At 37.8% G+C, this 16,324-nt stretch overlaps 1 protein-coding gene across 1 annotated transcript in view; it reads left to right on the top strand.

Moving 5' to 3' along the window:
* si:dkey-12j5.1 (uncharacterized) overlaps nt 1-16,324 on the top strand; it is a 115,966-nt gene that overhangs the window by 70,576 nt on the left and 29,066 nt on the right. Inside the window, exon 9 of the mRNA XM_051721651.1 lies at nt 10,363-10,416. Coding sequence (XP_051577611.1) covers nt 10,363-10,416 — 54 coding nt within the window. The remainder of the gene's footprint in view (nt 1-10,362; nt 10,417-16,324) is intronic.

Genomic DNA, 16,324 nt, shown 5'->3' on the forward strand with positions numbered 1-16,324 from the left:
AATGCCCAATCTCACCTTCAACTTCATTACTTATAGTAAAAAGTAATGTCACCTCTGTTTGATGAAAAAAAAAAGGTATTGCGTTCTCCTTTCATCCTCCCTTCTATTCACACAAGAAGTCAGAACTTTCCTTCACACGGAGAGTGTTGTCATATCCTGATGCTCGTTTAAACCTCTGAGATGACTAGCACAATGTAGCCCATAGCCCTTCGCCGCTTCTTATGATAGCCTAGTCTGCCTCTGTTCTGTAGTTATGAGTCAGACTGAGGGGCCTGCATTGTTGTAAAGGTCATTTAACAGAGCTGCGACCTGTCTCTGGTTAATGATGTCATAATGAGGGTCTGTGTGGGCCATCAGTTAAAAGAGTTAGGCAATAGGCTTTTTCATTCCCCGGGTCAACCTGGTGTGCTGCTGAAGAGACTTCCAAATTAAACTAAAGTAAGCAATTTAGAAATATAGTCTCCTTTTGTGACTGATCTATATTTTATTTTGTTCTCTACTTGTTCTGTTTCAGTGGCTTCTACTTGCTATCTGACATTGTCACTTTCCCTGTCTATATTCCATCAAGTGGAAACCACATGAAAACACAAACAGGGCTCAACAGGAAGGATTTTTTTGACTGGCCCCACAACAAAATAATGATAAATGTTATTTTTTACAATATATTTTATTTGCACCAGAAAAAGTGTTAATTTTTACCATTAAAGTTTCACTATGGGGGACTTAATTTTTCATTATAAATGAACAAAATTCCATTGAGCCAGTACATAAGAAAAAAAAAAAAAATGGTGTTCAAAATCACGTTCTTGCCTTACCCAGAGTCACCATGGTAAACCTAAAATAACAGCCATTTTTCCACCATCTGGACAAACAGTTCTAGTTGCAAAACCGTGCCGATCCAGGCCAGCTGGCATGGTTACAGGTTATTTTTCCACGCTGGTGCTTGAATATACCCAACAGATACAGTACATGAGTTGGTGACACATAAGAGGTAAACATTGGAGCGAGTGCTATATGGAGGATGATCGCATATTAGGACTGCTTTTTCCCCTAGATTTTACTCTGCTAAAGCACATGAAAGACACGTTCCAAGTTGCAAAAAGGAAAGCAAAGAGAAAAAGGCACAAAGTTTACCATCATTTGATGAGGGTTTGTACATTGCTACCGGACACAAACACACAGAAAGTTAAAAGTTCCCAGACTAGCCAAAAAGGACATTTATTGACAAAATATTATACAAGTAATATAAATTATACGAAAAGGCATGTAGAAAATGGTGTACTATACTAGTTAAACCATCATTCCACCATTCCACCAGCACGGTTGAGCATGGTTTGCTAGCCAAACCATGACACATCTTCAAGCTGTGAAGAACCAGGCTCAAGTGGAAATGCTACTGAAACTGTTTCTCACCGTGCTCTGAATCATTCGGCCCAGTGGTACAAAAAATTATGATTTTACATTCCGAGCTGTTGGGTTCGATTTGGTGGGAAACCAGATCCATCCTTTGGCCTGAAACATTCTCACACTTGCAGTGTTAATCTCGTCAACAAAATCACTGACAAAAATGTTCGTTGACAAAGGTTTTTTTTTTGTTTCGTCAACGATAACGAAGATGAGAAGAAAAAGGCGCATCATGATGATAATTAAACAATTTTATTAAAGCATACTATTGATGAAAATATGATGAGATAAAAACGATACTGCAAGATATTAACAGTGCAAGATATGACAAGGAGAAGAAACATCAAAATAATCTGTGTATAGAAGAAGATATTAGATATAGATTCATCTAACCCATTAATAATTCGGGATTTCTCTGCTTGAGCTGTGTGAGTTGAACACAGGCAAAATTAGCCATTTCAAAATGGGGTAAATACTTCATTCAAATGCATCCTATTTATACATGATTTTAATCACTATAGTAGCCTATATCCACAACATATATGTAATATAACAACTTACATCTGCACAGTGAAGCGAATAAACAGGTGAACTTGAACTAAATTATGTGCTAGTCAGAATATGCGTAATTTGCTTTGCGTAACTTGCTTTGTGAATACACTGTTTCCGTAAGAAACACGCTACACGAAATGTAATATCCTTTCACAGAAAATTAATAAGTCTCTAAAACATGAAGAATTCAGAGCACAGTAGGCTAACTTCAAAATAGTAGCTAATACTTCAGTCTATTCATTATTATTTTAGGAACTCTGTTTTTTTTTTTTTTTCACAACAAGGACAGTAGGCTAAGTATAGTTATATGATTGATACATTTTTAAATTAGAAAATGTGTGAAATGTGTAAATTTTGAATATTTGTTTAAAGTTCGGTCTGTCCATTTTGCACATCATCTTGAACTAAAAGATTTTATTTTCGTAGACTAAAACTGATAAAACTAATGAATATGAGATGATGAAATACTGACTAATTTTAAAGGACATTTTCATAAAAAGACTAAATTTATGACAAACAAAAAACTGTGAAAAAATTTACTTTCTATCTGGTCTCTTTGTTTTTGAGCTCTGACAAATGAACACACAAACACAAATCCACAGTATTTTCTTGAGATTTGGCCCTTCAGGAGTCCTTAGCCACTCATGTCCTCTAGAATAGTAGCACTCTGTGGCACACATGTTGTCTTAAAACAGTTAATGAGAAATGTATATGCTCCCATTTAGTAGCCTCATTAGGCCACTATATTGCTTTTCTACATGGACTGCTTACTAAACTCAGATCAATAGCTCAGCTACTGTAAAGGCCTTAAAAATATCACTTCAAATCAATACCACTAACTATGAAAGCACTCACAGCTTGTTACATCATGAAACCTTTAATGACTCCCTGTTTTGCCCCAATACTCTTCCTTTTCATGTAAATACACACAAAAATAACTTTATTAGACTTTCAATTGTGAAAAACTCCGTTTGTAAACTAATCTAATTAGTTAACGATACAATCCTGTTACGAGTCATATGGTTCAGGGATGTTTCTTCCTTGTAGCTAGATGATGTGACTACTTTGGTTGCTTTTTTGTACCTTAGAAGACTGACTGTAGTATGAGCAATTAGCCTTTTAGTGGGCTATAAAAGAGCACATCATTGATTGGACAAACGTGCACATATACAAACCTACTGAACATATACGCCCCTATGCTTCAACAAGAAAAGGCGACAGACACTGTGTAATGAAAGGAGTGTACAACCACATAGCATTATTCCCAATTTGCAAATGTGTAAGTAAAAAAATATTACAATGATTGCAGTTTTTTTTTAAAGGGGGCATGGCTAATCCAATGGCTCAGTCATGTGGAAGTAGAATGGCTATAATCGCTTACAGCACCTTTAATGAGTTTTTCAAACACTGTTTCAGAGTGTTGTAATTTAAAGGAATATTCCGGGTTCAATACAAGTTAAGCTCAATCGACAGCATTTGTGGCATGTTGATTACCAAAAAAAATTATTTTGACTCATATATATATATATATATATATATATATATATATATATGTGTGTGCGTGTATGTGTGTGTGTATATATATATATATATATATATATATATATATATATATATATGTGTGTGTGTGTGTGTGTGTGTGTGTGTGTGTGTATATACAGGTGCATCTCAATAAATTAGAATGTCGTGGAAAAGTTCATTTATTTCAGTAATTCAACTCAAATTGTGAAACTTGTGTATTAAATAAATTCAATGCACACAGACTGAAGTAGTTTAAGTCTTTGGTTCTTTTAATTGTGATGATTTTGGCTCACATTTAACAAAAACCCACCAATTCACTCTCTCAAAAAATTAGAATACATCATAAGACCAATAAAAAAAACATTATTAGTGAATTGGCCTTCTGGAAAGTATGTTCATTTACTGTATATGTACTCAATACTTGGTAGGGGCTCCTTTTGCTTTAATTACTGCCTCAATTCGGCGTGGCATGGAGGTGATCAGTTTGTGGCACTGCTGAGGTGGTATAGAAGCCCAGGTTTCTTTGACAGTGGCCTTCAGCTCATCTGCATTTTTTGGTCTCTTGTTTCTCATTTTCCTCTTGACAATACCCCATAGATTCTCTATGGGGTTCAGGTCTGGTGAGTTTGCTGGCCAGTCAAGCACACCAACACCATGGTCATTTAACCAACTTTTGGTGCTTTTGGCAGTGTGGGCAGGTGCCAAATCCTGCTGGAAAATGAAATCAGCATCTTTAAAAAGCTGGTCAGCAGAAGGAAGCATGAAGTGCTCCAAAATTTCTTGGTAAACGGGTGCAGTGACTTTGGTTTTCAAAAAACACAATGGACCAACACCAGCAGATGACATTGCACCCCAAATCATCACAGACTGTGGAAACTTAACACTGGACTTCAAGCAACTTGGGCTATGAGCTTCTCCACCCTTCCTCCAGACTCTAGGACCTTGGTTTCCAAATGAAATACAAAACTTGCTCTCATCTGAAAAGAGGACTTTGGACCACTGGGCAACAGTCCAGTTCTTCTTCTCCTTAGCCCAGGTAAGACACCTCTGACGTTGTCTGTGGTTCAGGAGTGGCTTAACAAGAGGAATACGACAACTGTAGCCAAATTCCTTGACACGTCTGTGTGTGGTGGCTCTTGATGCCTTGAGTCCATTCCTTGTGAAGTTCACCCAAATTCTTGAATCAATTTTGCTTGACAATTCTCATAAGGCTGTGGTTCTCTCGGTTGGTTGTGCATCTTTTTCTTCCACACTTTTTCCTTCCACTCAACTTTCTGTTAACATGCTTGGATACAGCACTCTGTGAACAGCCAGCTTCTTTGGCAATGAATGTTTGTGGCTTACCCTCCTTGTGAAGGGTGTCAATGATTGTCTTCTGGACAACTGTCAGATCAGCAGTCTTCCCCATGATTGTGTAGCCTAGTGAACCAAACTGAGAGACCATTTTGAAGGCTCAGGAAACCTTTGCAGGTGTTTTGAGTTGATTAGCTGATTGGCATGTCACCATATTCTAATTTTTTGAGATAGTGAATTGGTGGGTTTTTGTTAAATGTGAGCCAAAATCATCACAATTAAAAGAACCAAAGACTTAAACTACTTCAGTCTGTGTGCATTGAATTTATTTAATACACGAGTTTCACAATTTGAGTTGAATTACTGAAATAAATGAACTTTTCCATGACATTCTAATTTATTGAGATGCACCTGTGTATATATATATATATATATATATATATATATATATATATATATATATATATATATATATATATATATATATATGTGTGTGTGTGTGTATATATATATATATATATATATATATATATATATATATATATGCATTTACATTAATTCTTCTGTTAAAATGCATGTATTATTTGAGCTGTAAAGCTGAATAAATTTTGATTTTTACAGTCCTTTAGCGTTTTAGGGTTTGTTGACATTGCATCGCCATGGCAATGAAGTTGTAAAATTGGCTATAACTTTACACAGAAAAGGTTAGTAAGCCATTTTATCAGACTAAAATCATGTTAACACACACATATTGTTTACGTCTTGTGGCTATACTTTTGAAATAGTATTTTAACATTTATGCATTGACCCCATTCACTTCTTTTGTAAGTGCCTCACTGGAACCGAGAATTTGTTATTTTTCTTTAAGAAAAGGAGGGGCAAGTCAAAATGTGTTTTTGTGATAATCAACATTATGTCACAAATGCTGTCGATTGAGTGTAACTTGTATTGAACCTAGAATATTCGTTTAAACATAATTTATTCTGAATATTGTCATAATTAATTTTGTGTCATATTATTTTCCTTGTACATTGGTCAAAACAAGCCCATCCACTGACAAAATGGAGGAAAAGGATTTTAGAAATGTAGTTCATATTTTATTGTAAATGTACAAATATACAGCATCTGATTTGTTGTTGTTTGTGTAGACAGATTTTTAGGGTGCTTAAACTTAGTAAGGAATTTGGTCAGACTAAAAAAAGATTAGGTCAGGCATTGGATGTCATTCAGAGGGACTTTCTGACCAACAAGCACGAAATAGGATTCTAAAATCATTTTGGCCTAACAGAAAGGTTCACTGAGTGAATTTGAACTAGACAGACTTGTACACACACTGTTCTTGAACCTTTTACACAGTTCGGATACTTTCATTTTGTTAGACCAATTCGTTTTAGAGTGATGGATGATTTAATACAATCTTCGGATTTGCTTAACTTACTGGGTATATCCCAGGATGCTTCATATTGAATATTGAGTGTGAAAGTTTGCCAAAGCTTAATTTAACAGACTTATGGTTTATGACTAAGCTCTTGGTAATGTTTGAATTACATCACAAGTAGCTCAATAAATCTACAAATCTTTATGTATAAAGAAATTTTATCTCGCAATAAGACTTTTAATTATGCCTTCTGGATGCAAACAAATCATGTTTGAATAATGTTATGAGTAATGTAGCTATTATATATATATATATATATATATATATATATATATATATATATATATATATATATATATATATATATATAACATGAAAAACAGGGATACTGCCTCCTTAATAGGAAAACAGAATATGCTCAAATATAACTCAGTATTTTTAAACAAATCAGGTTTGTCCTCTATCTGCTACAGAAAATAAAACATTTACAATTAAACATTTTTGGTATCCTGATTATGTACAAGTATTCCTTTACTCCCCAGGCCAGCATATAGTATATGGTAAAGGAATAGCACAGCCCAATGAATACTGAGGGTAGACACCACTCAGTGGATATGTAATTTTGGACACAATGAAAGATGGACAAATATGAAAGAAAAAAGCTAGAAGTAACAAGAAAGCGTAAGCAGGGGGTGAAAGAGAAAATAATCACTTTTCAATGAACATGCCTCCACCAGAGTATGAAGATATTGTTAATGACTGTGTTCCTCTGATTCCATCAACATCAACAATTTCATATTCAGGCAAACAAAAAAGTTCAGAGAAAAAGGTATTTACTTATCCCAAGTATAATTTTCTTCTTCTTTTTTTTTTTTTTAATAACTCCAGGGTGGATAGAAAAGATGTTTGTGTCTGTCCTTTAAGTGAGGGATATGTGTTGGCCTTCCAAGTTAGGCCATAGATTGAGGGATTTGCACGCACTTCATTTCCACCAGTTCCTTTTAAAAATGTAATTATTTTATTGAAACGAGAAAAAAAAAATCCAAATTCAAATTATACTTTAAACAAAATGGCAAAGCAATTAAAAAAAGTGGTCAACAAATCTTACATAATCACCTAACCAATTCAAAATATTGAAAAATATAAGAACATAAAGACACTTGTAAATGTAAACAATAATAATAATAATTGAAATGTTAACAAACCATTACTTTAAGAACATTTTACACAAATACATTTTTATTTTGTTTCATAAAACGGTTACAACAGGATAGTCCACCCAAAAATGAAAATGCTATCATCTTTTTCTCACACTTATGTTTTTTCCAAACCCGTTTCTTCTTTTCCTGTGTATGTAAAACTACTATATTATGTAGATGTAAACCAAAGTTATCACCATTCTACTTAAGGTACAGATTACTCTAAAACATGAACTGCACTGTGATTTCAAACAGTCATGTTGTTTTTAGCCTCAATCAAGTAACTTCTTCAGATAGACTGTTAATGCAGACACTGCCAGGGGCTTAGGCAAGTTACCAAGTCCTGGACTGCCAACCACTGTCAAAAAATTTATGCATTCGATTTGAACTTCTTAAATGGAGAATTCTGAGTACCCCATAGCTTTATTCCTCTGGGCCAAGCATTTGACTTTATCCTTCTCTTTTATCTGTTGCTGAGCACTCAGAGAGTCAGCATCTGGGAGTGATATTCAGCTAAGGAGAGAGAGAGTGCACAAGTATCAGTCCCTAAAGTAATTATCTCAGCTCCTCCTCATTCCAAAAGGCTAAATATAAGTGAAGTTTTTAGCTCCCAAAGGCTGCAATGTTGCCTTTGATAAACAGTGCGACTATAAAATTCTTACCATGCCCAGGTGTAAAAGGGGGGATGTGTGTTTGAGTGTATTCTGCATTCACACTCGCACAGTTTGACTTTGAGTATACATTTTCCTGTGCACAGTCTGTCTCTCTTCCATACACAGATGCACGCGCACACACAAAAGCAGATACAGATAGGCGGGTGAGTGTGGTTGTGGTAGATTGGAATTGTCAGAGGTGTCACATTAAATGTGCTATTATTAAGTCCAGGCTGAATTTGATGGCCTTGCAGGGTTGTAAATTGGTTGGTCAGTCCCTTAAATTACTTATCCATCGAGCGATGTCTGTATCCGTCCCAACTTTTCTCTGCTTTACTTTCTCTCCCTCTTTCTCTCCCTTTTACCTTATACCTACAAGAGAGCTTGGTCTTGACTCTGTGGCCCTGGTTAAAATGGATGGCGTAAGTTTGACAGAGGACAGGTAGCAGCATGGGATGCTGAGAGTGGCTGCCGTTTGAGTTGAAAGAGGTTTTAGGGGTCACTGTGTGTATCTGCCCCACTTTATGGCCCCTGTCAAGGCCATGACTCTATAGGGACATAACAAGAAAGTCTGTCTCTGTATGTCCATCACAGGAAACTTCAAAAAGCTCTAGTACAACTGAAAAGTTAGGCATCTTAAAATCACCACTTTGGAGCAGAAAGAGGCAAATGCTTCCTTTCAGTGTTTGTTCCTTTCAGGCTCTGCAGGGGGTGGAAAAGTCTGCACTTTATTTCCAAGTCAAAAGCAATGTACAATAGAGGATTGTGTGTGCTTGGGTCTAGACCTTGTACATTCAAGTCTTAAGTGTTTTTCTCTTGATTACAGCGCTTGATCAGATTTATTGATGGTGCTTAATTAAAACATGATTGGGTGAATGGATTAAGCAGATAGTTCGAGACTGACAAGAGTACTGACAACGGATGGATCAATCACATTGACCAACTAAGTGAAGATCGCAGGCTCTCAAAGGAGAGATGAAGTCTGTATAATAAATTAACATTGGAACTCACGAGATAACCAGATCATTAAATTGTAAGCACTTCTCTCTCTCCCTGGAGAACCAACAAGCATAACTCAACCATTATGCATTATGCTTTTCATTGAAAACTCATTTACAGTTCAGCAGAACAAAGTTAAGTATCAGGCGTTAACAAGCATGGATTCAGTGGTATTGATCAGAGGTCATGAAAGCAGGCTTAACTGACCCTGTAGTACACTTGACTATGATTAAGATTGACCATAAATAATTCAGATTACAGGTGAATTTCACAAACCCTACTGTAAGATTCACCCCACTTTGCGTAAAGGTAGCGATAGACCAATGTATCAGCCAGGCCAATTAATTGTCCGATATTTGGATCACTTGGCTGATAAACAGAAGTGTCAACTTGTGTCATTTCCAAAATCCACCAATATACTGTATATGTCAATAAATAGTAAACAATTTCTGTTTTTAGGGTTTTAAAGTTTTTTGTTTGTTTGTTTGTTGTTGTTTGTTTGTTTTTGTGCAAATTTGAGCAAATATTGTATAAAACAAGTGTACGTTTCACTTTAGAAAATTTGTGTGCATCTGATTTGCTGTGATTAAATTGTATTTGTATTAGCCATCGGCCATCCTGCTCTCTGGATATCGGTATCGGCTCGCCCATTAAAAAACCCATTTCGGCCAACTATTACTTAAAGGAAATGAAGCCTTTTTTAGGATTACGTTTCACTTAAGCCTTTATTTTTAGGATTAATTTTTTATGTTAATTAAAGGAATAATTCAAACAAAAAGGAAAATAATTGTATTATTTATTGACTCTCATGTCATTTGAAACTTTATGGATTTATGCCTTTTTTTCTTCTGTAGTAAACAAAAGGAAAACAAAAAATCTTCATACTGTCAAGCTCCATTAAGGACAAAAAACATCATTAAACCACTGTAAAAGTTGTCAATACGACTTTTTCCAAGTTTTTTTGAAGCAATATTATCACTTTGTGTTATAAACAGACCGAAATTAAGTTATTATTCACTCATGTATAGTGCCCAAATCAAATATGGCGAAACATCAATTATATCAAAACTCATCCGTTTTTGTGTCGGATTGTCATGACGTATGGTCACAAGACAGGATTGTATTACAGTCTAAAAATACTATATCACAGTAATGAGAATCTAACGAGTATAACCATTGAGAATAATAGGAATTACAAAACAGATACATTCGATTAATTCAGGATACATTTGCCTTCATTTATTTTATAACCAAAAGGGAATAGTCTGTTTTCTTGACTGTTGAGCAGTTGTAGAATTAGTTGGGCATAAGGAGTTACATATGTAATGATTGAGTAAATGGAGATCTGTTTTCTGTTTTCCAGATGGCCACAGAGGTGCTTGAGGATCTTTTAGAAGAGGATGATGAGGTTGTGCAGGTGAGTGTTAGGTTTTCATGGCAGGTGTGTTATTAGTCATTTCAAATGAGCCATTTAACTAAAGACGTTTCAAAATTACAGTCTGTTTTTAAACAATTCTATTTATACAGCAGTAAGTTCCAATTGTCTAATCTGATTGGAGAAGCGGCATTCCAAGAGTGCACTGTTGCACTTAACTGTTTGTATCACTCCACTTGTATCACTCTGTTTGTGGCATTCTAGACATGCTGTTAGTCTGTGTTTAGCTCAGCAACCATAACAGTTGATACTGCTTGGCTTTGTTTGGAACTATTTTTGAAACTGGTGCAAAAATAGACAAAAGAACTGGCCATATTGTGTTGATATTCTATATTAATTATATTAGATTTTTTTAAATTTCATATTAAATTCTTGTTTATAGAACTGTTGTACAAAATGTGAAATCACACTCACAGTCCTGCAGTTGCACTAAATATCAGCATGAATGTGATTACCTGTCGCACTCTGCTGCACCCTTGTGCCTACGGCTGAATCACAATTGTACTGATTTCTTGCTTCTTTGATATTGCTTAATTGAAATGCATCAGACTAAGATAATAGAATGATAACAAATAATGTTGTTATATTGGAAAATGAATGACTAATAATAAATATATAATAGTGTTTGAATCCTGATCCTGTGTGTCTACATCATATCAGGCCAATCCAACAGACCTCGCCTTGTAGGAAGTTTGACAACAGTGTTTATTGCTCACTGTCTCAGACAGCTGGATGAATAATTTATGACCTTAAATCCTGCTGAAGCAGGAGTTTGTTTATGTGAAAGTGCTTTGGTCTTCAGTTTACTTTTTCAGCCATGCAAATTATGAACATATAGCCAGGGCGGCTGAAACAGAGACATCAATCTTTATCTGATGGCCCACCACACTCAGATAATACACACACAAGCACACACGCACGTACACACACACACACACACACACACACTCTATATATATAACCATGGCACAAATCTCCCTCCCACACCTCAGTGCCACATAAACTATGGTTCACTTTATTGCCCCAGAATACTTAAAAAATTATTAAACAGAAAGGCATTCTGATCTATTCTTCAAACTTATTAAAACATAACATGTACAAACAACATGTTGAGAATTACTACATAAATAATAAGCAAAATTGAAAGCCATTGTTTTCCATCAAACAAATATGAAACTTACTTTCACAATTGAATTTGAGTGACTGCCTGTAATAGTGAGATGGTGAATGATGGTGTTAGAGGTTTGTAGACGCTGGGAGAAGTTTGCACCTTGGCATAAATAAAAAAAATCACACCATGTCTAGCCAGGCAAAAAAGCAGGTGATATTCATGAGATCTGTCCGTTGTCTGTCTTGTTGTCTGTTGTCTGTTTCATTGTCTGTCACCTCATCTCTCTAGAGGTGAGTGCCACTGATACAGGAAGTTAACACTTGTTCCATTGTGGGATTATGGTGTCCTGTTGTGTATCTTTGCCTGAGGATGAATGGTGATGTGACTGATGCCTTTCGATATACCCTGCCCCAACTTCCTGTTTCAATAAGAAAAACGTTTTTTAGTTTTTTTATGGGACAAAAAAAGGACACATTTGGACACTTAAGTGATACTTAAAAAATGTGAATTTCAGTTAGTGGTGATGTGGGCGTGGCCGAGCAACGACTGTGGAGAGTGAGGCCGGGAGAGTAAGAACGTAAAGATTGACACCTGTGGAAAATGATCTCTAACAGCTAATCTGTGTTATAGTGAGAGCTGGAGAGGGATAAAAAGGGAGTCCAGACCACCGGAGGAGAGAGAGAGAGAGACGCACGCAGCAGTGATCGTGTGTGCCTTCGATTATGTTGTGCAAACATGTGTGAAACTGAAAAGTTTTAATGAAGAATTACATGGGCTGTTCACCTGACCCCTGCTTCCTCAATAGAAGAGCTAGAGACATGTCACAGTGGTGCCGAAACCCAGGATTAGGAGGAAGAAAATGCCATCATGGAGTCCTCGCCACTGGCCGAAGTGTTCAAGACCCTCGCCAGCATCCACCAAGCCCAACATCAGTCTCTGCTTGAGCAGCATTTGGAACAGGAGCATCGGTTCCAGGCACTCTTCCAGGCTCAAGCGGAGGGCCGGCAAGTGCTACGGAGCTTGGTATACCAGGAGGGGTTTTCAGCCATGACCCCGGACCCACCCATGGTCGTGCCGCATGTCACCCTGACCAAGATGGGATCTCAGGACGACCCGGGGGATTTTATCAAGCTTTTCAAGTGAATGGCCGAAATATGGAAGTGGCCGAGCACCCAGTGGGCGGCCTGCCTACTGCCGCTGTTGTCCGGGGAAGCTCAACTCATGGCCCAACAACTTCCTGCAGCCAACCTCCTGGTGTACGAAAATCTGAAGAAAGCCATCCTGCAACGGGTCGGCTCACTGACGCTCTGCGAGCTTGGCCACCTGTTCACATTTACTCGACAGCTGCCGTGACACCTGCTGAAGGTGGCTGCTGGCTAAAGATCACAACGCCGAGGAGGTACTCGATCTGGTGTACTGGAGCAGTTCATCGTTCGGCTACTGAAAGGGACAGCGGAGTGGGTCCAGTGCCACCGACCAGCGTCGCTGGATGGGGCGGTCCAGCTGGCTGAGGACCATATGGCGGCGTATTCTGGGGCCGGCGAGACCTCTCCCTCTCTCTCTCTCTCTCTCTCTCTCTCTCTCTCTCTCTCTCTCCCTCCCTCCCCCTCTCCTTCCCCTCGTCCTGTTCCTGTTCCTCCGGAAATGGGGAATTCCTACCCCAAAACTGCTTCCCCGGTCCCGTGGGCTATTCAACCCACCGGTTTTCCCTAACCCTCACCGCTCTCCCCCAAAGGTTGGTGAATTCACTGCCGTGGGTGTGGGCATAAAGTCTGGGCTGGTCTGCTGGAGCTGCGGGAACCTGGGCATTTCCAGGACCGATGCCCCGCGATGGATTTGGAGACATTGGTCCGGATCACCGACGCACCACAGGCCGCCCCTGATTGAGCAGGAGCGTACTGGATACCTGTGAGCATTAATGGGGGTATATACCAAGCATTAGTGGATTCAGGTTGTAATCAAACCTCCATTAACCAAAGCTTGTTTCTATCCGAGGCTTTGGATACGAGCCGCGGGTGAAGGTAAGGTGTGTGCACGGGGATATTCAAAATTACCCTGTAGTGACGGTCATTATTCAATTTGAGGGACAAAAGCATAGTGTTGATGCTGCGGGTAATTTTGGGCATGATATTGGCAAATCCCCTTAACTCCCATGCCCCTTGAAAAGATGGTATTTTCCACACTGTACAGATTACACCAATTCGTGACTCTTCCGTTCGATTTGTTTGGGGCCCCGGCTACATTCCGGTGGCTCATGGACCGAACCCTCAGACTGCACGCAGCTTATGCCACTGCCTATCTAGACAACATCATTATTTACAGTAATGATTGGCAGTGGCACCTGCAGCACCTGAGGGCTGTCCTGAGGTCGTTGAGATGGGCGGGACTCAGGGCAAACCCAAAGAAGTGCGCAATTGGGCTTGCGGAAGTACGGTATCTGGGCTTCCATTTGGGTCACTGGCAGGTGCGTCCCCAAATTGGTAAAACTGCAGCGATTGCTGCCTGCCCAGGACCTAAGACCAAAAAGGAGATGAGACAGTTGCTGGGGCTGGCTTGCTATTATTGCAGGTTTGTGCCTAATTTTTCGACTGTCACCAGCCCACTGGCTGATCTGACTAAAAAGGGGGCACCAGATCATAATCTTTGATTATGTTGTGCTGAAAAGCGAACTTATGTGTGAAACTGAAAAGTGTGAATAAAGAATTATGTGGACTGTTCACCTGAACCCTGGTTCCTCCTTCATAGAAGAGCTAGAGACTTGTCACATAGTTCATTAGAAAATAAAATATCAAAAGTGGTATCTGCAAACAATGTCCTTGTCCTTTTCTCAGAACTTACTTTTCTTAGCCATTCTATCAATGACATTTTAACCAACTGATGACAAAGTGATGTATAGTGGATGTATGAAGTCTGTTGCCCACAAGTTCACGGTTTCCAAACAAAGTAACCGCAGGTGTAGTTCATCACATTAACTATAGACATGTTCCACTAAGTTTGACAACCAGAAAATACTTTTTTTTATATATAGTCTTAATTTTGAACAGTATATTTAATGTTTTATTATTTAAAATCTTTTGTGAAATATTTTGAATACTGTGCTATTATCTTGATTTTATTTTTTATATATATATATATATATATATATATATATATATAATGCAAAGATATTCATACATTTTAAAGGGATTGTTCACCCAAAATATATATAAATTGTCATCATTTTCTCACCCTCATGTTGTTCCAGACCCATATGACTTTCTTTCTTCTATGGAACACAAAAGAAGATGTTAGACAGAATATTAGCCTTAGCCACCTTTCATTTTGCACCTTTCTTACATTGCATCTTTCTTTTGTGTTCAACTTTCGAAAGTAAGTCGTAGGTGTCTGGGACAGAATTTTCATTCTTGTGTAAACTATCCTTTTAAGGGTGACTTAAGTGCCCAAATACTTTTTGAGGCCACCGTATGTCAAAACAGAAAATAAAATTGTGCAAGACCCACAGGCTTCATGTATCCAGTAAGAGTGGTGTTTTGGAGGACAAATCTTCTGCCCTCTCTCACACTGTCTCCATCTCCACTCTCAAACAGTCAGAACAGAACTATAGCAGTCCACTCCCACATGCAAACACACACGCACACACACACACACGTGCACACACACCTACACACTCTTTCTCTCTAATAGATATCTGTTAGATTGAGAGCACTTACAGAGTGTTCTGAACGTTGGATTCAGGAGAGTCAGAGTGTGAAAAAGAAAGAGAGTGGGAGTGAGGGAGGTTTGAACTCTCTGTGGTGTTATTGAGACATCAGAGGAGAGTATAGAGTGTAACAGTAGGTAATGAAGTGAAGTGCACTTCAAAACAACACAACAAAAGCATGCACACACGTTCTTTCCCACAGCCTATTTGCGTCTGACTTCTCTTTATTCCATATTAAAAAATAAATTGGAAACAAACAAAGCTGCCTGATTGTTTTGATCTCCTCTTTTTGCATCAAAGACTGATATCAAATATTTATGTCACTGATAGAGTGCATAGGAAGTGGTTATTATTGTTAAAGTGGCTTACTGTCTCATCAGTTCTGTCCAGCATTTAAACGATTTTACTGTATGTTCACTAGGAGTGGGAATTGCGATTCAATATTATTGTGATTCTTTATGTTTAGTGTATTGTGATTCAAAACTCTGATATATTGTTATCTTTTACTCATTCATCTTCTTTGTGCAACAAGAGCTAACTTTCTGCTTTACTTCATCGTAGAGCCATATAAGTAGTGGCATTTACATTTATTCTTTTAGCAGATGCTTTCATCCAAAGTGACTTACAAAATGAGGAAGGATACAACATTAGCAATTCGTCTTAAGAAGGTAGTAGTTCGAAAAGTTCTGCAATACAAAGTTTCATTTGCATTAGAAAAGTATTAGCCAAGACAGAGATTAGAATGCAACACATTTTATCACTGGCATGCCAGTGATATAAAAAATATTGTGTAGGAATGTGAAGGAATATCACTTCAGTACACAAAGACAATTGCAGTCTAGCTGTACGGAGGATCTGTACAGACATTCTCAGAAATTCACGTCATTGTTAAGTTAATGTTGTAGTGTCAGGCTGGTTGGGATGCTCAAATGCATTTGCGTGCACCACAAAGTTTTCACTTTTGGGGGAAATTGACCCACGAATGGTTTACTTATAGTTGTATATTAAGCTGGGATACAAGATAAATTTTACATTGAAAAAAATTACATCAACTTGTAACAAATTGTAACAACATAACA

This window comes from Myxocyprinus asiaticus, chromosome 16 (assembly GCF_019703515.2).
Source record: "Myxocyprinus asiaticus isolate MX2 ecotype Aquarium Trade chromosome 16, UBuf_Myxa_2, whole genome shotgun sequence".
Lineage (NCBI taxonomy): Eukaryota > Metazoa > Chordata > Actinopteri > Cypriniformes > Catostomidae > Myxocyprinus > Myxocyprinus asiaticus.